This window comes from Ascidiella aspersa, chromosome 3, assembly GCF_963924565.1.
Source record: "Ascidiella aspersa chromosome 3, kaAscAspe10.2, whole genome shotgun sequence".
Classification (NCBI taxonomy): Eukaryota; Metazoa; Chordata; class Ascidiacea; order Phlebobranchia; family Ascidiidae; genus Ascidiella; species Ascidiella aspersa.
Genome location: NC_139449.1, coordinates 9230351 through 9255432, shown reverse-complemented (window position 1 = coordinate 9255432; position 25082 = coordinate 9230351). Strand labels below are relative to the sequence as shown.

General features: G+C 35.5%; 1 protein-coding gene across 1 annotated transcript; it reads left to right on the top strand.

The window, feature by feature from the left end:
• The first annotated feature begins 597 nt into the window (after positions 1 to 597).
• Positions 598 to 23674, top strand: LOC146159102 (receptor-type tyrosine-protein phosphatase gamma-like). Its single transcript, XM_083383904.1, has 21 exons — positions 598 to 689; positions 1311 to 1385; positions 2598 to 2648; positions 4250 to 4384; positions 5303 to 5515; positions 6009 to 6153; positions 6782 to 6867; positions 7266 to 7363; positions 8608 to 8701; positions 9175 to 9299; positions 10127 to 10225; positions 14226 to 14366; positions 15105 to 15250; positions 15659 to 15794; positions 16871 to 17077; positions 17976 to 18146; positions 18800 to 18925; positions 19928 to 20080; positions 21217 to 21356; positions 21915 to 22089; positions 22955 to 23674. The coding sequence occupies exons 2-21, from the start codon at positions 1316 to 1318 to the stop codon at positions 23243 to 23245; spliced, it is 2802 nt and encodes a 933-aa protein (XP_083240030.1). The 5' UTR covers positions 598 to 689; positions 1311 to 1315; the 3' UTR covers positions 23246 to 23674.
• Positions 23675 to 25082: the final 1408 nt, after the last annotated feature.

The following is a 25082-nucleotide window of genomic DNA, read 5'->3' as shown; positions in this document are numbered from 1 at the left end:
ATTATAGTACATAATGCCCGATATTTGACTTTTATTTTGAAAAGAAATCATCTTTTCACCTTAAAATTTCTGTACTACATATCGGAATAAACACAAAGTTTTGTTTAATATACTACGATTGTCTCATTTTAAGACAAAAAATTGTTATGACTTTGTGCAAACCTAAAACGTTTTGCGATACTGCTATTCAATAAGAAATCTTTATTATTGGCACATTTCGGCCTAAAAAATAAACAATTTCTTAGCGCTTTTCCTGCAAAACAATTATTTACTTAGGACTAGTACACGTATGAGAATGGCAAGTTGACAAGCCCAATTCTTAGGACACCGGATGTTTAACCGCAATCGACAGACCGTGGTAATTTTATCCTAGTCTAGATTTCCTACTTTAACACATCATGTTGAGTGTTGATCTCATAAACAGTTGGTTTTACAAAATTATTCAATTAGTTTAAAGCAATGCCAGCTAATAAACGTAATTTTATTGAAAAAAGAAGGAAAATTTTAGTAATGTATGGCATTATTTAGCATATAAATATTTTAAGGTTGACATTACTGCGCGGCTATTTGGGTGTAAAAGTGCGTAGACATTTTGGAAGGCCAAGATCAGAAATATCTTTCTTGGCTTTACAAAACAATAAACAAAAAAAAAGTAAAGTTGGAAGATACGTTCTGGTTCGCCGTTCTTGGTGAGTTATATTACTACTTTTAGGCATTTATATTTAAACGCTTATATTTATTTAATTATAAGTACCATTAAATTTTACATTTTTCGTTATCATAATTAAAAAGAAGGCGCTGGTCTAGAATCCTACCACAACGAAACACCATTTGGGTTAGGGTGCGGGTTAGCGTTTGGGTTAAGGTGGGTCAAGTATTATTATTAAATCAAGAATATAATAATACTTGACCCACCCACACCCAAACGCTAACCCGCAACCTAACTCAAATTTTGTGCGTTGATTTTAGAACTGTGGTAGGATTCTAGACCAGCGCCAAAAAGAACGCTATAGGAGCTTGTCTTAATCAACACTCAACAGGTAGACACCTTTTTATACAAATGCCTGTCGTTTTGCTATAATTAATCTGATGAGTTGTTTGCAGGACATATTTTCTGTAAATCAACTTTGATTATATATAATTGTTTATTTAACCCAGCCAATAATTGTAATTCTAAAAATATGATTAATGTCATGTGTTTTTCAATGTATTTAATATCCTCATCATCTTTTACAGTACCAAGCTTTTAATTTACCATACATTTTTCGATTTAATATGCACACTAACTATAATAATTATATTTATTTCAGTTGACATGGGATTGCACATGAATAGTATTTTTCTTGTTTTGCTGACTGCGGGTGTGTGTTCCTACAAAATTTCAGGTTTGTTGTGTCAAGGTTAAATGAAATAATATTATAAACACAATTGTTTTACAACTATCGGCGCTGGTCTAGAATCCTACCACAGCATTAAAACAATTATTAACGCAACGCACAATATTTGCGGGTTAGTGTTTGGGTGTGGGTCCTCAAATAATACTATTTAAAAATATTGCTCAACCTACCCAAACGTTAACCCACACCCTAACCCGGATAATATTTGTTGTGATGGGATTCTAGACCAGCGCCCAAATATCTACTTTGATGTTAAATGAAAATAATGAACTGGTATATTAGATGAAATACCAACTGTTGCAATATTTAATATACTTTTTTAATCACTAATTTTACCAAAAAAAGCCACCAAATGAAATCATCTTGATACTGGTCTTGAGTTTATGAAATAAAAAAATATAGTTACAATCTTTTTAGATAAAAAATTCTTGTTGCACAAGAAAATACCTTTTCAGGTGATATCAAACTTGCCATATGTCAAATTGGAAAATAAGAGTTTTCATTTTTATTTGTCCTAACTTTTTTAGTATTTATTTGAAAACAAAAGTTAGTTTAATAATGTGATTGTTTCAGTGATTGTTTTGCTGTTAAAATAATATTGGTTAATCTACTGATTAGCAATAGGTTGGTTAAAAAAACATTAGTCTATTTTAGGTATATCTTGTTTTACTACAACTTTATGCCGAATTGAGGCTTTGCACTTGTAGAGTTTTTTGGTTTGCAATTTTTACTCAATTCTTATGTATACTTTGAAATGTTTATAAAATGAGATAAAATAGTTGTATTTACTGACTCAGTGGCTACAAATTAGGACATGTATTAAACATTGCAGCATTGAAGGTTTCAAGTCAAATCTTATCACTTGCCAATATGGTTTTACATCTTGTATAACAGGGTGCTGAGGATGCAAAGTAAACATGTGCTTACACTTAGCCCACCTTGTAAATTAAACGCAAAGCAAGATAAACACGTATTTCGATCACGACTTGGCTTACTTATTGCTATTAATGTAAGCAAATAAATCCAGCATTGTTTAAAATCTACTGGTAATCTCTGTAAACCTTTCTCATTTCACAGTTTAAATGTTATTACTCTCAATTAAAAAAATCTTCCTTGATAACAAACATAAAAACTGTTACCATTATTTGTTTCCAATTGTTGTAACTTAAACTTTTATTTCACTGAAATTTGTCTCTCTAGGTCAGATCGTTCAACAAAATCAAACAACTGAATCTTCAACTGTACCTTTGAGTATGTTTGCATTATTTTCTGTTAATTTATATAATTTTATGACAGTCTTTGAATGTGTAAATCTCATTTGTGTAACTATGAACAACATAATGTTTATTCAGTTTGTGATTATTAAAATGTACATTGCTAACATTTGGAAATAAAAAGTGCTAGATGTTAACTTTATAAATATATCATCACACCATTGCTATATAAACCTTTAACATTGTAACTTTGAAATAAAAACTTTTGTATTACAAACGACCTGTAGTAATTTTACATTCATTATATAGCTAAAATGATATAATTTCTATTAGGGATAAACCGATATTTCGCTACTAGCAATATTTTTAACTTTTCCTAAAAAACTAATAAATTTCTTATTTTTTGCCAAAGAAAATTAGTTCAGCATCATGCAGTGTTAATATGCAAAATAAGGGTTAAATAATTATAGGAAGGCTAGATAAACAACTGAAATGCCATTTGGAATTTAATTTATTACCATATCCAGGAATGTGCAAACTTAATATGTAAAAATGAAGATATCTCCTCGTCCTAATGCACGTTTATGACGACAATGACTTCGAATGGTTGCACAACAGTATAGACTTTCTTGTCTCAGTCAAAATCAGTCACTATAGGTTCTAGTTTATAAAAGAGAAATATATTTCGCCAATCACGGCATCATCAGTCTCTAAAAAAACGAATACAAAATAATGTAAACACTTAAACCATGGTGGTAGAAATTAAAAATTAAAAATCATAGGAAAATAATCATAAAACCAAGAGCAACAAACTATGCGACCAGGTTAAAAATGTATAAGATAAAAGTTATAGGTATAGGGCTATAGAAAACCGGACCAACCTGCTACCCAAGTTTGGTAGAGTTGCTTTAGGTTCCTTGTAATTTTCCTCTGTTGTTGAATTAAGAGAAGATCGAAATCCATAACTCTGCGTTGGTTTGATGGCAAAATCATCACCTCTTGCCACCCTTTTTTTCTTTTCGCTTTACGAACACAGCTTGTTGTTGTTTTTCCCAAGACTTGGGTAGCAGGTTGGTCCGGTTTTCTATAGCCCTATACCTATAACTTTTATCTTATACATTTTTAACCTGGTCGCGTAGTTTGTTGCTCTTGGTTCTATGATTATTTTCCTATGATTTTTAATTTCTACCACCATGGTTTAAGTGTTTACATTATTTTGTATTTGTTTTTTAGAGACTGATGATGCCGTGATTGGCGAAATATATTTTTCTTTTATAAACTATAACCTATAGTGACTGATTTTGACTGAGACAAGAAAGTCTATACTGTTTTGCATATCTAGGTATATAAGAAATCGGTATCGGGTATTGGTAGGCAAAAACATAAAAATTGCTATCAGTCTGAAAAAGTGATATTGGTCGATCTCTAATTTCTATATATTGCCTTTTTATGTAACATATATTATATAATTTTAAAATTGTTTTGTAGAACGCTTGCCAACATGTTTTTAGTTTTCTTTGCAAACTTAAACACTCATAAAAATTCCCAATTTAAATTGTCAGGAATAGCCTCTTGCAAAAATGAGCACAAAAATCCCCTTTTGTGGTTTAACTGAAAACCTTCTTTGTTTTTTTTTAGCAACTACCGCTTTTGTTAGCAACATTTGCCAGACAGAGAAGCACTACTGCTCTGCAACGAAGTTCTGCGTACCAGATCCCACTTTTTTCAAGGGCTTTCGATGCTGCAAAGGACCAGTTTGTCAGGACAACACCAGTGAGTATTTCAGTTAATATTGGTTTAATCATGAAGTTGCATATATTTATCATCATATAATGAACTATCAAGTAGGTTAGTTACTTGAGGCATTTCAAGTAATTTAGAATAGGCTGTCTTTTTATGTTTTTTTTTTTATTATTGATCAATACCGTGCAACTTAGTTATTATTGTAAATTGTACACCAAAACTGCTACAAATTTATGAATATTTATAGTATATTTTACATTGATTGCCCCCAGTTAACAAGCTTATTACCACTTTTTTTGGTGTTTTTACTATATACAAACACAGCGATTTAAAAAATGGCTTTCACAAAGAACTAGGGTTTTAAAAAATTGTTAACTACTATCTATCAGGCCAGAATCTGGGCCAGAGGTGTATAAGATTACAGCGCAGCACTGATTTATGCTTACCTAATTGCTCTGCAGATTGATATTTTTTGTTTACTTAAATAAGATTGCAGTAGTCCCAACTCCAAAGAGCAAAAATTTGTGAAAACAGGGTAAATATTCAACTAAAATTTCCACCAAACAATCGGGCAGATATCCACCAACTACCACTATTCCTGACCAAAGGACACACTTCAATTTTTTTGGATGTTTTTTTTCTGATTCAGCATCTTAAATATCAGAACAAATGCTTAGCAAAAGAGAGATTTACCATTTACTGGTTTACGAAAAGATTTTGACTTTGCCACATGTGGTGAGTTTAGTAAATTCGTTGTTGTAGTTGCGCAGACAAGCATAGTAAGCGATTTATGCCCTAATTTGTCAATGAAAACTTGGTTATAACAAACATCAATCAATTTTTTTCTAATTAATAAGCAATATTGCCCTGTCTAGAAAATTAAGTTTTGGAATTTCGAAAGTTCTGTGCCTATGTCTGTATATATTAATTTAAAACTGTGTCATACAGATGAAGGTCGATATTGTCCTGATCCTGGAATGGTTGCCAATGCAAGAAGAATACCGGACATTCGGTACCGCAAGTACCCATTCGGACCGGGTGAAACAATCATATTCACTTGCTACACAAGATACAAGTTTGTCAATAGCGGACGAATCAACTGCACCAAAAATGGAACATGGGCCCCAGGATTACCGGTCTGCATAATGCATAATCACACAGGTGCTGTAGCTGTTTTAGGTTAAAAATTTACACTTTTATGGTTTTTACTAAATTGTGTATTTTATTTTTTAAATAAAATAATTATTGCCCATGAAATAATCTGTATTAATATTTATATATATTTTTTGATTAAAAAATTAAAAAAATCTTTGTATTATATTTTTCAGACTTATTTTTAAATACAAATTTACATGTTGTTTGAACATTATAGTAAAGTACAATTATGTAGCTTTTAAGCAAAATGAAAGTTTGTGTTGTTTAGTTTTTTTGTGGAAAATGCATATAAATGTTTAGATATTTTAACTTTAATACTCACCAATAAAAACATGGCAAAACAATTTCGCTAAATAGTTTGAATTTCTCATTAGGATTACCAATGGCTTAATGCCCACAGTTCTCTTTTTACAGCTATTATTTCCCAACTAACTATTTTGTTGTTCATAATGTCTTGTCAACCAAAAAAGTGCATTGAAATTCATGTTTTATTTCACAGTGATCATACCAGTGCCTAGTTCTACCACTCTTGGCTCGAAACAGCTTACACCTGGAAACAACAAGGTGGACAACACACTTCCAGGCCTGATGGGAGGTCTTATTGCACTACTGCTAGTGTGTATTTCTGCCTGGTGCATTTGGAGGTGTGTTGCAAGTGTGCCACTTGTTTGCTGCAAACAATATTTTCCCTGGCTGGTTAAACAGGATTGCCACAAATTTTTTAAATCTTTCAAAGTCGTTGAATGTCTGTAAATTGATTAATATATTGAAACGTGTTAAACCCTCTGTTTTTTCAAAAGTCTTTCAACATAATAGTGTTGTGGCATTTATATTGTTTTGTTTGAATTATATTAAAAAATCGTTGAGCGACACAATTTCAGGATACCTACAAATTGAAAAGTCTTTTAATGTAATTGACTTTTTTTCATTTATGTGGCAACTTTGTCAAAGACTTTTTTTCATTTATGTGGCAACTTTGTCTTTGATGAAAATGATCAGACATATCTTGAAAACGATAGGAGCTACCGAGCTATAATAATGTTACTCTATTAGTTTACCAATTGTCAATACTGAGTATGGTTTACATGTTTGAGGTAAAACTTCTTTTCTGTAGGATGTTACCAAGTAGACTGTTTTAATATCTCCTAGCTCTTTTATGAGATATCAAGTGACAGGGTATGGTATTTCACTGGCCTTTGTTTCAAACGACCGGCACTTTCTGATTATATTTGATTCAGTGTTTGACGAACGGTTTGTTGTGTTTTTACTCAGGAAGTGGAAGGGTACCAATGAAGCTTTGCTGGGAAATCAGAGCGTTGTGCTTGAAAACAGTTACAAACCTGTATCTGTGCAGCCAGGTTAGTTTCACGAAAGCTTAGTGAGATGGTTAAAAATGTGTGTTCTTTTTGGAAAACAAAGTAAGTTCTGGTGTTTGCTTTGCAATTTCTTACATGTCTATGAGGTTTGACTGTTATATATAATTTACATTGATATAAAGTTTTCAAGCCACTTTTAGTGCTGTGGTGTAGAATTTCAACAAAAATAGTAATCAAAATCACTATTGTTGGGTCATTTAATTGTCAACAAAGTACACCCTTTTAAAATACAAGTTTAAAGTACTATGAGAGTATTATGCAGATTTTCTTTAAAAACTTTAAAATTCCCTTTTTATGATCAATATAGGGTTTGTTGTGAATTAAAAGTAACTGGTAAACCAAAATATGTATAGTAAAATCTTATTTTCGTTATATTTTAGTTAATTTGATGAGTGAGGCAATTGACGCTGAGGACTTTTCTCAATATGTCGCTCTGCATCATCATAACAACGACCAGAGATTTAATGAAGAGTTTGAGGTAACTATTACTGATGTGCAAAGGGTTACCAGCAAGTCTCTGAATCTTCAAAAGTCAATTGATTTTGCCTATTAAAAAGTCTTTTAAAACCCTATGTTTTTTAAAAGTGAAGCTTGAGATAAGTGTTTTCAAATTGCTGTTGCAAAATATTTGTTAAACTTATTTTATTGTGTTAACCATCGCATTTATTTTGTTTTCGAAAATATTTATTTAAAATGTCAAGCGATTTAATTTTAGTTCTTTTAAAAGCATATTTTATTGGAAAACTTTTAAATGTTTTTGAATTTTACATAAAATTGTGCGGCAACTATGAACGCAACTAGGGATGTTCGCTGGGATTAGATTTTGATACTCATGTCTTATCGCTGTCAATTTAATAAAAAATAATTTTATCACTTTAGCCAAGATTTGCTACCTAACTAATCATTTTTTAGTTTTTTTGTTATAGAAGTATTTTAATGATAAACAGGTATTTTTTTGCTTAACAACTCAAAAGCAATATATTTCAATGGTTATTTGATAAAATTGGCTTATCTTGCTTTAAAAACATGAATGACATTTAATATTGAATCGCCAGTCCTTTTTCCTAAAATATCAGGTATACGTAATAAAATTTTGGTTTCAGACATCCCAATATGTCACCATAGTTTGGGACTTTGGGTTAATGTTTTTTCTCTAACAGTGCATTTCAGTATTTTGTTTTACTAACATGGCTTACATTATTGAAGCTCCTCTGGTTTACAGTATTGATTGCAAATAATGTGATGTGATTTACAATCAGGGTTGTATGATACTCTGCACTTTATTTCAATACCGATTACCTATTTCTGGTCAAACAGCAATGTCTTATTAATTAATTCTGAGGGAGCAATTCGGCAAAATAAGGAAATTGGTTAATTTTGAAATAGGACCTGGACAGTGTTAGTTAGACATTCTAATTAACACTGTCCAGGTCCTATTTCAAAATTAACCAATCATAATTTATATGCAGTAACAAGTCTAGTTCATCAAGTTATTATCTGAAAACTTAACCATCCCAGGCATAGAATGTTGATTTGCTCACAAACCATGTCTGATTGTCTGAAATAGTAGTCTCATTTTGCAATGAAATCATTTTTAATATTGCAAGCATTTATGCTGCTGCATTTAGTATCACTTTATAGACAATAGTACATGACCATTTTAATTAAACCATGCAAGTTGGGCAATATCTGTTTGCTTGTTTAAACGATGTTTTTAAACAGGAAATCCAAAACTGCACCCAGTCACGGCCTTCATGTGAAGCCTCCTCACAGTCAGAAAACAAAGACAAGAATCGATACACCAATATAGTTGCCTGTAAGTTATGACTAAATTTTTGAAGAACCAACTTGCAAATTTGCATCAATAGTTTTGCAATTTAGCTTGATAATGAATTGTAAAGCCAAAAATGTCAAGTAAATTGACATTATCTTGATTAAGACTATTCGATATGAACCTGTGTCATCGTAAGTTAATGTCACAAAGAAGTAAATCAAAGCAATTTTTTGGCTTTGCAATTTATTTTATCAAGCTACATTACAGATCATTGCATAGGGTACCCCAAGTTTTGCAGTAACTTTGTTAAAATGGACAAAAACGTTTTGACTGTACATTGTTGTGTCAGTGTACCTGTCTAAAAAGGAGTTAACCTTAAAGTTTTTTGTACATTTTTGCCAAACGTTTTTGCCATCAACATTTATAAACCACTTCAACAATTTTTAACGTCCTATCTACGCTGCATAGTTTTTTTTAAGTATGTTTTTGGTTACGTTTATTTTATTTTTAAATAGATGACCATACCAGGGTTCGTCTGCACCAAAACAAAACCAAGCACAACATTCACCGTGGCTCTGATTACATAAACGCAAACTATGTTTCAAGCTATGAGAAGCCAAAAGCATACATCGCATGCCAGGTAAGGTTGCTTTGTTCTAAGCCTCTAAAGCACTATATTTTTCAACTTTTAAGTCACATTATTTTACAATTCCACAGATTTAATAGGGCATTGCGTTTATTATTTTTTTAGCATACATTGCATGCCATGAAGGGTTGCTTTCCTTTAGCTTCTAACGCACTATATTTTTTAACTTTTAAATTGCCAAATTCCACAGTTAATCCACATATTAAATAAGGCATTGTGTTTTTTATTTTTTTTAGTGTTAATTTAACAACTGAAGCATTCAAACTCTTTAAATTTTGCGCCGTCCACCCACCCCAAGTGTTTTGTGGTTTTGGTAACAGGGGCGACATATTCACTGGAAATATCCCATTTTAGCGTCTGTTTCACTGTCTTGGCTCAGTTCACATTAATCTTTAAACGCTTTCTGTAGATTATTGCAGATTATTCTAGATTAAATGTAAAAGTATGACTTTTTGTTACTGTGAAATGTTTAAATAATTATTTTGGGTTTTGTGTGCTGCCTAAAAAGTTCAGAAACCCCTGGTTTTAATGAATAAGTATTTTAACTTGTTCATTTTAAATTATGTAAATTGTCTATAAAAGCTTATATAATAAAATCAGCTTAACTATTTTTATTCTACTGGTAAATATTTGTTCATATCTGATCTTAATAAAATTTGATGTAAGTGTACTGTTGAACAACCCAAACAAAACTGCAATTAATCATTGTTTATCTTGCAATTTAACCTGTTTAAACAATTTGCTCCTAGTTGAATTGAAATGCACTTCAGACTCCCAAAGTTTTTTGATATTATCATATAAAGTTTAATGCATTTTTTTAGGGTCCCATGCCGTCAACCTTCAATGACTTTTGGAAAATGATTTGGGAGAACAACATTGTGGTGATTGTGATGATTACCAACCTAATGGAAAAAGGAAGGGTAGGAATTTTGACTTTATTCCTTAATGCTGCATGACTGTTAATCCTAACCCAAGTTGGAAAATCAAAACCACAGGCATCAGTTTTTAATTCGATTTTAAGTCCCACCTTTTTACGTTGGAAGTTTTGGAGTTGGCATTTCTTAAGTCTATTATCAGATAAGAAAAAAAAGTAATATATATAATTCCATGAGTTGAAGTACTAGTTGAGTGATGTAAAATACAACAGGTTCTTAAAGTAATAAACACCAGAAGGTTTAATTATAATTTTTAAATAAAAGTTCCAAACAGAGCTAAGAGCACAGGCATCCAATTGCAGGCAAAACTTTTATGACTTTGAATGCATCTTTGTTTTTTGGTCTCTAAACCATAAAATAAACAACCATTTTTGCGAACCACTTGAATAGACCATCTGTTGCAAACCTTTAGTAAGTCAAAAAACGTTTGTCAGGTGAGTGTTGATTAATTTACGGAAATCATGTTTGGTAAAAAAATTGGCTAATTAAAGTAACCACATTTAGTAGTAGCGCAGCTAAGACAGTTACTCATTTTTAAAACAAATTTTAAAACTCTTCATATAGCTAATAAACTGATAGCTTTTTTTTTTCGAGCAATCCTTAAGCAACGTTGGTCAGGGTCAGTTACTCTGAAACGACTTAAAATGTTTAGATAAAAGACAAAACATAAAACTTTACATTTAATTACACGTTTTTCCTTGTATTCAATTTATTGCTTTGCCGAAATAAAAAGCCAATCTTCTAGTTGGTCCTTTGAAGATTCCGCATAAAATATGTATACCAAACATATACCATCAAATTTCACGTTTAGTTACACTTTTTTGCTCGTATCCTCTTTATCCATTTGTCGCGAAACAAACTAAGCTCATCTTTCGGCGGTTGCTCCACGAACGCCAAACTGTAGCAGTCGGCAATGTCACTCTTACGTTTCAGAATGTCACCATGACTTCGTAAGTAATGCTTCAAAAGAGTTTTTTTACTGTGACCACGCTGTGCTCTCCAGGACCAGCGATGCAAATTCCACTTTGTTGAAAATCGTAAGGCCGTTTTTCCAACGTACTGCTGTTTGCAAACTATGCAAGTGACCACGTATATTCCATAGCTGCTGCAGGTTAGCTGCTGATGCAGTTTGATGTTTCCCATTGGTGTTTTTAGTGCGGTAATAGCCTCGACCATTGTTTTATGGTGCCCGTGATTGCCGCACAATGCGCAGGCACCACAAGGCGCAGAAAATCCAGCACTGGAAGACTCATTGCCTGCCTTTGGAGACAGTATAGTGTTATCTTCCACAATATGCTCACATGGATCTTTTTCCTTTTCATTTTCTTTTGACTCACTACCATTTGTTGAAGCAACGCCAATTTCACAAGTGAATTGACTTGGCATATTGCTCGCTGGAGTAGATTTGTTTAAATTGAAATGGGATTGGCAACCTAAAATTTCTGTCTTCTGTAGTATTTCCTTGTTTACCGAACTATGCTGTCCACTTTCTACGCTTTCATTATGGCTAGATTTCTTGTCCTGTGTTTTGACGATTTCAACTGTTGTCTTTGCCGTGACTGTTTGAAAATCACTCTGAAGAATAGTTTCCGTATATTTCTTACTGCATAGTTTGTTTTTGTTACTTGACAAGGTGTCGTCAGACAGATTTTGACTTTCTAATGCCTTTAAGTAGTTTGATTCGGCCGACGCGTACTGCAAAAATGCCAGGTCGCAAAGACGATTATTTCTGAGATATAGTTCCGTTATTTCGCTGTCGGAATCGTTATCAGAACTTGTGACATTTTCCTGGTTGGTCCATTGCCATATCAAGTTTGAGTTGTTTGACATAACTAAAGCTGATGTCCTATGAAAGTTCTGCTAATGAATCAAGGTGATCAGACGAATTATTAAAACTGGGTTACAGACATATGGAAAATAAATCTAAGAAAAAATTGTTAAGCAACGTTTTGTGTCTTTTAATGTTTGAGTAGATAAATTTGTACACAACTTTAATTGATTGGGTTGGGAGATTTATGAGTTAAAAATAGGGGATCTAACAAAATTCTTCTAAAATGCGTTAACAGATTTATTCTGCAGTGCTTATTTTTGTAAGTAAAACATATAAACAGCCTTTTTGAAATCAGCATACTTACCTGTCTTTTAATCTCTGTTAAAAGCAGTTATATAAATATAATATAATACTTTACAAAGCACTATGGTGCACTTCTGTCAAAACATGGCACTGTTTCGGTTACGTTAATACCGTAACTAATCTATGTCATAATACACTTCTTTAATTAGGCGTGTTTAACATAAAAACACCAAATAAAACACGATTTACTGTGCCTAATGTATCAAATTTATGTAACTTAGATGTTTTTGTCCCCAATTGAACTGAACTAATATCACTGTATAAGTTTTTACACTTTTATTGCACTGCCTAGTCCTTGGTCATATGTTCAGCAGTTTAGACCTTTACTTCAACAATCTGCTTTAAGTTTGTATTCCAGAGTAACGCTTAGTGTCTTCCTTCCTTTTACATTTCAGCGGTGGCAATCATTTAGCTGAGGAAATTGTTAAAACAAAATTAGTACAGCTTGGCTAAACTGCGCTGAAAATTTTAAGCTAGAATATACAGGGACATTTGAGTTGATTCTCATTAACCAGCTTAAGGTATTTGCCAAACGTGCCAGAGCTCTAAATGTTGAAAACACTTTCTGCACAACATTCATTACCGGCCAAGCAAGCTAAATTATGGCGTCCAATTTTAACGCTTCAACCTTGATTTAAAACGATTTTCTACAAACAAATTTCTACTGCGATTCGCTTGGAAAGTTGCACCCGAGGCCCGGGGCGTCGTGACGCACAGTTCGACAACATCTGGATTACACAGAAAGGTGCTAAACGTTTAAGGGCGCATCCTGCATCATTTGCGCGACCCCCCCAATATAGTGCATGGATACATAAACCAGAGTAAAAAAAACACATTTAAAAAATGGCAAAATTCGAAAAGGGGTAAAATTTAAACGGATTGTATCGAAATTCGACTAAAGTGACCAGATTTAAGTATGCACAACAAAGCAAAGTTACGGTTTGTGCGTTCATGCATTTTTATTAGACATCGTTTAAAACTTTAAATGATGCTACGCTTGATTCATTTTTGGGACTGGGGTTGCTTTTGCTCCTTATATACTGCCAAATGTTAGTAATTATTTCTTATAAAGTTCTTTTTTATCAAATACTACACGGTGACCCCCCAGACAGCCCCTTGCGACCCCCACTGCTGTAACGTGGCGCCTTACAATAAATATTCAAAATTTAGCTGTACTCGAGCGCCCCTTTGTACATGCACATTGCACAATCATGAAAGACATTCGCGTGTAGATTAATTGGCATTTATAGATTATGCAGAAATGGCAATTAGTATCGTGTCTGAGTTTACGCGGCCGCGCGACGGTTTTGGCTGAAACTATTTCTCTTGATTGGACAACGTTGATAAATAAGGAAAGTTCGCCATAAGAATTGTATTTACGTAGTAAAAGTGTACCAAAAGTATAGTTTAATGGAGGCCCATGACCTGCTGCAGTTTCAGGGTTGCCACAAAGCCTTTGAGTCTTTGAATTTAGTTTATGAGCAGCTTAATTTATGTTCTCTTTAAGTGCTGTAGTAAATCGAATTTGTTTTAATGTGTAACTGTTATTTTTATTATTTGCACCATGGTGATTGGTAATATATTATTTGGATTTCGAATTATGAAAAACGTTGGAAAATGTATGCAGAAAGTAAAAGTTGGCCGCGATGCAAAAAAAAATGTTTCTAAATGAGATACTTGTTAAAAACCGCTCTTAAAAGCGGCTCGGCAAAAAAATCCTTGTAAAATTAGACCACAAGGTAAAAAAGAGATGTGTTGAAAAAAGTGTTGCGAGGCGTAAAAATGGTTGAGAAGCACAAATTGAGTTGTTTTTCTCACACCCCTTGTAACCCTTGGCCTGTTTCGTTTCAGCGCAAATGCGACCAGTACTGGCCTCAGGAGGGAAAGGAGCAGTACAAACACGTCACAGTAACCCTCAAGCAAACCAAGACCTACGCCAACTACATCATTCGCAGTTTCTCGGTGAAGAATACCAAGCTCGGGAGACGAAACGTGAGTGTCTGAGCGCACCGAAGCCGTTTCAAAAAACGTGTCATTTTTTCTTTTAGAAGTTAAAGGTTGTTTTTTACGAACTTTCTCACTTTTTTTAACATAACACGCCTCTAAGTTAAGTTTGTAAGGCAATTGTAGTGAAACAGTGAAGTCAAAACATTTGATAAAATCGACATATTTATTTTAGATAAAAATATCGCGATCCAATTCGATGCCAAATGACGTCATTGCTTTGTTCCAACAAGCAATATAAGTGAAATTTAAACATTCAAAGGCACTTTTCCCAGGTTATTAGGCCAACATTTGGTTTAGGATTAATATGTTGAGTTACCTTCAATTATTAACCCATATTATTTTTCGATAAATTACCTTTCAAGTTTGAATCGCTACGTTGCATCGCAAATCCTGAAATAAAAACGTTCGAAGTGGTTCTACACAGGTTATTGAATCAAACTGTGATTTAGCTTTAAGTTTAGTTACCACCAGTTGTTAACCTACTATTTTAATTAATTTACATGCCAGGGTAGAATTGCTGGGCTGGATCGCAATTCATGGCTAAAGTTTCAATAATAATTTGATATCGCATCGGCACCACCCTATAGTTTTAGACGGGTGTGGATACTACAACTTGCCATCGTGTATCGGCTCCGATTCGACAGTTTTGAACATCTCTCTTGTTATGAGACTATTTTTCCAGCACGCGAAATTCAAAATAACGTTTGTTTTTGTTGTTGCCAGGGCAACGAAAGGAAAGTAGTTCAGTTCCACTTCAGCCAGTGGCCGGACCATGGCACGCCGGAATATCTCCTGCCAGTTCTCACATTTATTCGGCGTTCGTCACTAGCCAACGGAAACAGCAGCGCGCCAATCGTTGTGCACTGCAGGTAAGGGTAAAGTTTCTATGCTTGTGATTACGCGTCTGCGTAAAATACAAGCGCCACCTTAGTAGGTCACTGCGTTTATCAATAGAACTCCATGCACCCTTTTTAATTTCTTAAAATGCACTATCGTAGATATTTCTCGCATGGGGCTTGTAGTTTGCTGAAGTATCGCGGCCCGATACTACATGACGTCATTAATGTGCTCAAACAAACAAATCAACTGAACTTGGCATTGGGTATCGGCTCCGATCCGATATTATCGAACATCCGTAATAATCGATCTTCGTTGCAATTTTCCTTGCAGCACCCGTGTAGGCCTTTCGGGCACGTTCCTTAATTCAACTTAATCATTCGGGTTTTTAAACTTTTGAGTTTTATTGCATTTTATAATAATACATTTTTTTCTTGCAGCGCTGGTGTGGGACGTACGGGCACGTACATTGTGATCCACAGCATGATGCAGATGCTACGCAAGACGGGCAAGGTCAGCATCATCGGCTTTCTGCACCACATCAGAATGCAGCGGAACCATCTCGTGCAGACAGAGGTGAGAACTTGTGCCGTTCTGCGTTATGGGTTGTACAAATAAATCGGTATAACATGGAAAAGTTTGATAGTATCGGATCGGAACCGATGCCCGATATCAAGTGAGGTATCGGTGTTTTAAAAAACATGCCTGCTCGCGGTAATAATAGTGTAAGATTTGCGAGAAAAAATTAGAACGAAATTAAAGTAACTTAAGGATAAGTTTTATTGTGGTATATAAATATACATATATATCTGTCACATATTCCAAGTCTTTTTTAAACGCTTGAAAAAAAGTTAAAATTTGAGTGGCGCATCTTAATTGAAACTAAAAAAATGGTATAAAATTTTGCTTTTTGTAGTATCCCTGCCGACCTTTTTTATTCATTTTACTAATCTGTGTGCTTTTAATGGTCACCTTCTATACTTTTTAACAGTTATATGCGTATGCATAATGCATTACAGTAATTAGAATCATAAGGGCCTCTGGACACTTAAACAGCCTCGATTTGTCCTTAAGTATTTAAATTTGCTGGAATTTAAAACAACACCCTTTGTATAAGAAAACAGAACCAATTTGCCCAAATATGTACGCCATCGTAAGAAACACGGCTTAACAAAACGTGATAGTATCCAGCATAATTTTTTCGGAAAAAATGAATTGGCTTGCCCAAAAAGAGAACAGAACAGTCTTTGAAAGGCAAAGAAAAACACGTCTTCACCAGCAGCCCTGCTTTAACCGATGCCAAATTTTACATTAAATTTATTTTCATCCTCTTTAAACAATAATGCGTCACCATTGTATGTGTATGCAAATGTTTGGGGATATGGGGTAGCCTATAGAGTTGAAGACTTACAGCGCTTGATTTGTTCCGATATAACTGTATATTTTAAGTTTACTCCCAATTAAAAGCCAGAATCCACTTTTGCTCACAAATGTCCTCCAACGAAATAACACGACATTATGAAAGCATTCCAATTCTGGGAAGTATGATTTTTAAATTTCGTTCGCAAAAAAAGTAAAAGCAAAACAGTTTTTTTTTTTCAAAATGCCGTAAAATAACATATCTCTCCATCTGCTGCATTTTATCATCTCAGGACCAGTACGTGTTCGTTCACGACGCCCTGCTCGAGTACATCACGAGCGGTATCACGGAGTGCTCGTCTCACGACCTTTCCCTCTACTTCACCAAGTTGATCAGCACAACCAAAGCCGGAGAGAAGCGACTCGAACCGAACCCGGCCAAGGACAAGGGAGAGGTCGGCAGCGCCACCTTCCGGTCGCCGCTGGAAAAACAGTTCATGGTTAGAGGGCGCTTCGTTTTTTGGAGCGCGTCTTGCTATGTTTTGCGGACCTACGGTGCTTAAACAAGTATCCAAGGGCTTCTGGTAGTGTTAGAGTATTTTAACACACGTGTTTAGAACCAAACAGAAGAGACTTCAAAATTTTTTGCTCTGGTTGGGGAGTTATTGGACAGAATTGATCTTGTTATTCTATGCTGCTTTCTGTGTGCAACCTAAATTTCTTGCGATTCTCAAATAATTCGACCTCCTTTTTCTGACTATGCAGCAAAGAAGGCATGACAATAGATTCAATTTCTGCTAAAATTTATGGTTGAACTAAAATTTCAAACTTCGCCGATGTATACCTATTCGTGAAGATATTTTTAAAAGTAAGCATGGAAAGAAAAAAATACCAATCTTTCTTCATCATTATTGCTATAAAAATCTTGAAGGGACGTAAATTGTTTCCCCTTACACCTATCCACCAAGTTCCAAAACCTTGTAGCTATGCAAAAAAGAAAATGTGACTTTCTGAAAAAAAAAAACTTCTCGAAAATACTATTGGCCGCGGAGTTACAAATTAGTGCCGCGGAGTTACAAATTACCCGAGTCCGGCTCGATGCAAATGTGTGATTTCGTCAAGTCACGAATCCGACTCCAACTACAACCTGTATTTAACCCATTTACGAAACTAAACAAAGGTGGATATTTACCAATCCACTCGTAGGAGTGTCGTATAATTCATCAACCCATAAAACGTGATTGGAAAATATTCCACCAAATGCTGTTCAACCTTTACAATTTACAGACTGCGCCTTATCACTTTTAAAATTCGGGTAGTTATTCCTCCTGAGTCCGACTCCGCAGACCTGTATAGGCAATGAAAAACAAACAACGAACCATTTTCCCATCAACGCAGAAAATCGTCTACTCTCGCCTGGACACCCTCGACTACGATTTTGCCACCCGAGCTGTGAACGAACGCAAGAACCGCCCCGGCTCCGTGCTTCCCGTGTTTAGGTCCCGCGTTCTGCTGCGAACCAGGACAAGTGCGGAGGGCTCGGACTACATCAACGCATCCTTCGTACAGGTGTGTATAATCAAGTGGTTCTTACAAAAAGTTCTTAAACACATCCTACCATCAGACTAGGACAACTAGGTACTAGGTAATTCTAGTTTTTTAATTCAATGAATTAGAGCAAAATGCGGCTAATTCTAATTCTAATTCTATCCTAGTTTGTAAATTGCATGTGTGCTATAATTCTAATTCTAATCTAATTTGGATTTCACCAAAAATGCTAATTTGTCCAACGGCACTTTTAGTTTCATAAAACTCTTTGGTCGGAACGACTTGTTGTTGATTTGTACATTCTAAACAGCATATGTTGTGCTAAAAGGCATAACAAATTGTAATGTAAATCTAGTTTAAATTCGTTGTTTTAAGAATTCGGTAATTCTATTTCTAATCTTTGGAGCATAATGGTTGGAGGTTGTAGTAAGATGTAATAAGAATATCAAAGAATAAAGAGTTATTCGAAACGTCCAAAATGATACCTACTTCTGTATGGGCTTTGATATTCTTATTACGTATTTCTAATCTAATTTGGAAAAAACTAAAATGCTCTAATTTTAGTTCTAATCTGATTTTCAAAAGCTAAAATAAATCTAGTTGTCCAAGTCTGCCTACCATGGTAATAAGGGCACGATTAAACTATTCAACTCTCGTTTCTCTCGGCTATCCAGGGCTACAGAAGCAGCCATGAGTTCGTGGTCACGCAGCTTCCACTCAGCAACACTCGCAAGGACTTCTGGCAGCTCATCTGGGACCACAACGTACCCACCATCGTAACACTCAAGGACAAGGAATGGGTAGGCCGCATAGGGATTGCCTTTATATCTGTTTGGCTGCGTTGCGCAGGCCCGTGCAATAGTGTAGTATTTTTAAAGGGTACTGTTATTCGTCTGTGAAAAGCAACTGTATTTATACGACTTTACCGATAGTTTAAATCAAGGGTTCTTAAACTGAAGGGTTCCGCGAACTAGTTTTAGGGGGTCCATGAAGGCCTATACTTATAAGTGTATATAAAATAAGTAATCTTGTTTTAAAGAAAACAGCTTGATAAAAAATAAAACGGTTTTGCACTGAATCCTATTTAGACTCCATTTCACTTTCACACTTTTGTACCAAACTCAGCCTATTTATGAAGTTTATTTGTACTGTGACGTCAATTTATGATGTCATTTTAGATTTTTTTTTGCCGACCGTGGTCTACGCAAGGCAAAAAAAATTTAGGGGTCTGTGTATAAAAACGTTTTAGAACCCTTCGTTTAAATGATAAACTCGGCTGTTCAACGTCAAGCGCATAAAGTGAAAGTAGCTTTCTATTTATATAGCACCTATAGTTTATAGTGTTTTTTGATATAGCTATTACATGAGTTGGAAGAGTTTAAAACGCCTATTTTTCTTTCAAAATACTTTGTTATTCGTCTATGAACAAGGTAAAGAAAGGCACTACTCAGCATTGTAGCCTTAAAACAAAACTTCCTGCGCAGCAAGAAACAGCATCTTTAGCTTGTTGCGAAACAAAGTGTTACGAACGCAAACCTATAAAAAAACATGTAGAAATTGTAATTTACCTCTACGCTTTGGCTAAAACCTTTAATGTATTTCATAAATCTGCCCTGTTTTCATGCTAAAATATTATTCGTTTTGTTAAATCAGGAGCAGCTTTTCTGAAACTTATTTATCCATATGGCTCTGAATTCTTGCGTATTTTTATAGACGCAAAGTTACCAATTTTGCAGATTGGTCAAAAAATGCCCCACTTACCTCGGCAACGACTTGAACAAATAATATTTTCGCCTTTTTAGAACGATTCAACGGACGTTTATTGGCCTAGTGCGAGCCACGCCACTCATTGTCCGGCTTTTAACGTCAGCTACGCTTCGGAGAAACCGCTCGAAGTTTCTTCCGACGGTGGATGCACCTTATTGCAGCGCGATTTCATTCTGGAAGCAACCAAGGTTAGTTTGGCGCCTTTTTGTTGCTGTTTTTACCGAAATAGTCATCAAAATAAACATGCATTTAGTAGTCTTTAGGATATTGTACAGTTTAGGACTTTTTCTTGTTTGTTTCTGGCGCTTTTTTGGACAACTTTGCCGACTTGCGAAGGCTATTGAGCCACAGTAAAAGCTAAATTTGTTTGCATGACGCACAAGTCCACAAACTGCGTGCCGTTGTTGTATTGTTTGCAAAATCAAACATCTTACCCTGCCCGATAGTTATGTATCTGAAACTGAAAAATCTAAACAATTCGTTTTTGAAAATGGAAATGTCTAATTTTGAAACAGTGATATTCGAACAAATATATTTTAACAAGCAGTTCATTAATATTGGAATAAATTATAGAAATTTGAAAAAAAGGGGCAATTTTAACAAAACCAAAAAGAATTCGAAAACAAAAAGAGATGAATATAAAAAATAACGATTAATGTTAAAAGTAAAAAAAACATCGGCGCTATATGATTTACTGTCAATAAACAATGGTATATACTTTTAGCATTGCTGGTTTCTACGGCTAAGTAAGGCGCTGGCTAATCTCTTACACTTTCCTTGTATACACCAGACTCCCAAGGAGAAGGACACTAAAATACCTGTCCGTATAACTTTCCAATCGAAATCCCATCCAATCGAATCGCATAAAGTAGAATAAAATCGCGAAACGCCAAGACCACTCGCTCGGACGTTGGTCACACGTCAGTTGACACTGGTCACGTGTATAGTGACGTCAAGTTGGCAACGCAGTAGGGCAGTAGTTCTCTACCGGGGTGCCGCGGCACCCTTGGGTGATATTTCAAATGCTCAAGGGTGCCAAGATTATTTTTTCTTAACTCTTACAACTTTTGTGTTAGATTGGAGTGGAATGAATTCAATTATAACTTCACCTACGTTATTTAGAGTTGATGTGTGTTGTTCCAGTTCCGTTTATTGCGACATTATAATTAATTACCTACGAAAAAATCTTGAAGGGGTGCAGCAATCTATTTATTATTTCTGAGGAGTGCCGCTAGCCATAAAAGGCTGAGAAACACTGCGGTGGGTAAAATAGGGAAAACTACTTCCTATCGCTACAATAATATGTATGTAAATGTGTGTAAAGGACGATTACGTGCTGGAGGTGCGTCAGTTTGAGTTGAGCGCCTGGCCGAACGAACATCCAACCAAGAGTCAGTTCGAAGCGCTCAAGCTTATCTACAAGCACACAGCTCTCAAGGAAGGCACCACGGTGCTGCAGGACAGGTATAGCAAATCGTTGTGCTGACACTAGCGGTAATGACGTATTATGTGTTAAAAAAGAAACTAACACATGGGCCTAGTTTTCAGTGCCAGCAGTGTTTTTACTCATCATAATCATTTTTTTAACAGCAGTTAAAAAAAGTTTGTTTCTTTTAATTATACTTCTAGTTTTGATTATATGGACTGTTCTTTGTTTCCTAGGGCTTTTTAACTTGAGAATATGTTGATTCTTCAATTTTGGGGGATATTTACCCTTTAACCCTCACCAGAAAATGAAATATCTCGGTTTCGCTATTACTGTTCTTATGTTTTCAAAATAAATTTAATAGACATTACTCGGATTTTTTTTCATCTCCAAAATTAAAATTAATGAATTCAAAAATAATAATAAAAATCTCAAAGCCGTTAATATTGTACAACGCACTAATATAAAAAAACACAAAAAAACTTAACGCAAGACCATATAGGTACTCTAGGTAGGCTTAAACCGACACAAAGCCATTAATCAACTGAAAGGCAAAATTAAAAGCAGGTTTTAACTTACTTCTGGTATCTGTACAGAAACGGCTCTACATCTGCGATCCAGTTCGCCTGCTGGCATCTCCTGCACTCCCAGCTGGTTAGCGAGGACACGGTCGACGTCTACCAATCGGCCATGCTCGCCTGCCAGATGCGCCCTCGCGTGTTCACATCTCCGGCGCACCTCAAGTTTCTCTACGAGGCCGTGCTTCTCGAAGTAAGTTGAGTTTATTTACACGCCAACGCATTGTTTTTGCCACAAAATTAAGGAAAATAAATGCCTTTAGTTTGTTAAAATTGGCTCTAGTTTTCGAGTTATTTTTTCGAGTGAAAATTGGCTCTAGTTTTCGAGTTCGATAATAATAAATGTTTTTTGTTTTTAGTTCTTATGCGAAGGCTTTTTAACTCCATATGAGTTCAAAATGCCCGTTTTTAGTTTTTTTTATTAAATGTTGGTTGGAAATCTGATGTTTGATGTCTAAAGGTTTAATTTTTTATGCTGTGTATTCCAATACCGATACCCGGCGTCCTGTATAATACCAAACAATCTAATTACTATGGTAAAACAAGAAAAACAAATAAAACGTAAAAAGCGTGTTTTTTCGTTATTTAGGCAAAGATTTGCCCTAAGGTTAGGAAGCAACGCAGTCTTGAATCGAACACATCCGATCAGCAGCGATGTTGCAGTGAACTAGTACCGGTACTACGACTTTTATCGGACCTAGGAAGATTTTAAATTAAGTAAAAAAAGCCCAGCAACATTTTTTAGTCTACGTTTGCACGCTTAAAAACTAAGTATGAATCGGTTAATGTATCAAGGTGATTTCTATGATCATATATCCAGTGCAACATTGGATATTTTACTAGTTTCTGACCTGAATTATGTATTCTACTGTTACTGATCAGAAATTAAGGTCGCCATTTATCTTGCAAGGGTCAGGCTGATTTCTAAAATCACATATTGCATACGGGCTGGTGGGTTCATAAAGAGATTCGTGTCTGAATATTGCTTGTGTAAAAATAGCCCATCTTTATATAAACGCCCCTTTTGACCCTATTACAACCAATTTACACGTGCGCAGGTGCAGAGCGCCAAAGACCCGCTTCCCTCTTCGGAGACTTCCACCACAAACTCCACCATCAAGATCGTTTCCTCCGGAGGAACAGAGCTCCTCCGAACCGCTCCCTCCTCCAAGAGGCAGAGCATCTGCAGCAGCGATCCCGGGAGCCACTCGGAGCAGCGGAGGTTGCTCATCGAGGAGGAAGAAGAAGAAGAAGAGGGAGACTCCTCTTCACCGCAGCAATCCGACAAGACCGAGATGAGCGTGCTGGACGAGCCGTGCCAGGAGATGTCCGAGAGTCCGGAGGCGTGAGATGATCGACCGAAAACAGTTTTTTAACCTTCATTTTTTCTTTTTTGTTATGAGACGTTCAACCGGAAAAAGTTTTTTTTAACCCTAAAACCTAACCATGCGAAAATGCCACAAAATGTATGAAAAAATGCCGATTTTGTGTAAAAGATCAGATTTGTGTCTAAAGACACTTACGTTTGTCACTTTACAAAAACAAATTCGGTCACTTCGGAATTCCTACGTGAGTGTGACATGTTGAACCGGAAAGAGTTTTTTATCGAGCCCAAAAATCAAGCCCAAAACCCAACCATGCGAAAATGCCACAAAATGTATGAACCCAGCTTGTTTTAAAACTGACCACGTATATATACTGACCAAGCAATGACCATTGCAAAAGAACACAAAAAACTTTAAAGTTACAACCCAACCTACACATGGAAGACGTTGTTGGGTTTTTTTGAATTCTTACCCTGATAGCTGTCTCTATTCGCAATAGCTTTCCAGGACATTAAATAACCAACTTTTTAATTTTGTTTAACAGCCTAAAACTACCCAAGTCCCGATTCCGACGTGCGCATGCGCAGTACCAGGTTTCGAAACTGATAGGCCGTAAACTTCAATAGTAAAGGCAGAACAGGATATGGTGGAATATTTTCTAACTACGTTTTATCGACGAATAAATAATATGACACCCTTATAAGTGGATTGCTGTACCCACGTTAATATAGTTGCGTAAATGGGTGAAATACGGGCTATAGAGTAGGAGCCGGACCCAGGACTTGACTAAATCGCACATTTGGCCGGAGTCGGACTCGGATTATTTTTAACGATTCCGTAGCCCTGATTACCCATGCATATAGGATATGGGTGTTTAAGTCACGCGGTGGACGCGTGGTCACTGTTTAAGGTGGCAATTTTTATAAAAAAATAACACCAATGGATTATTTAACAAATCATTAGGGATTTTTCGTCGCGCAAACTTTATATTTCCTTTTGCATAGGTGCATGTGTGAGTGTGTGTGCGACGGCGTGTTTAGTATTACCTGTATTTTATTGCCGGTCTTAAAAGGGCACGTATTACATAGCCGGTTACTCGAAACACCCGGCGCAATGAGATATGCCGATTATAAAAAAGGAAAAAATCGTCGTAATGTCGCAACATTTGGAGTCACGTACCGCTTTTTTTTTTATCGGGTAGTCTGTTTTTGTAAAATCGGGTTCGCGCAGAAAAAGAAAGTTTATAGAGATTATAGAGTCGTCGCATGTTGTACAGAAACGAGTTTCGCCGTCTTCTTTTCTGTTTTTGTTCTAATTGTGTTTCGCCCGCGGAAATCGCTATTCTTGCTGAATGTTCTCTTTTCACACCATCGCGTCATTTCATATTGCTTCTCTTTTTTATTTCCCTTTTTCTCGATACCGATAATCTGGCGTCTTTAAAGCGGTGTGCTCGCCAGCGTGCTTTTGGAAATTGACTTTTTCGGCAAAAATCAACGTCTTTTTGGCCACTCCTGCTTACCTATAGTATACATAGACCTAGCCGAGCGGTTCAGCATATATGTGATACGCTAAAAACTGTAAATTGTGTCCTATTCGTTTCGTTGTCGGTGCTTTTATTTGCCGTGCTTTTATTATTGCCAGAGTCGCTCTTAACCTTTCTCGCATTTGCTGGTGCCACTTATTTTATTTTCCCGTCTACCCAAGACAGGACCAGGCGTGTATATTGGACTTACGTTCGCGACGGTTTGCGCACCTTGCAGTGTATCGTACTTGAATTGTTTTGCTTAAAACGTGCGGAAATACTTAGAGGCTTTTGCGCGGACAGGTTGCATTTTTGCAGCCCTTTACAAAGGTAGTTTGA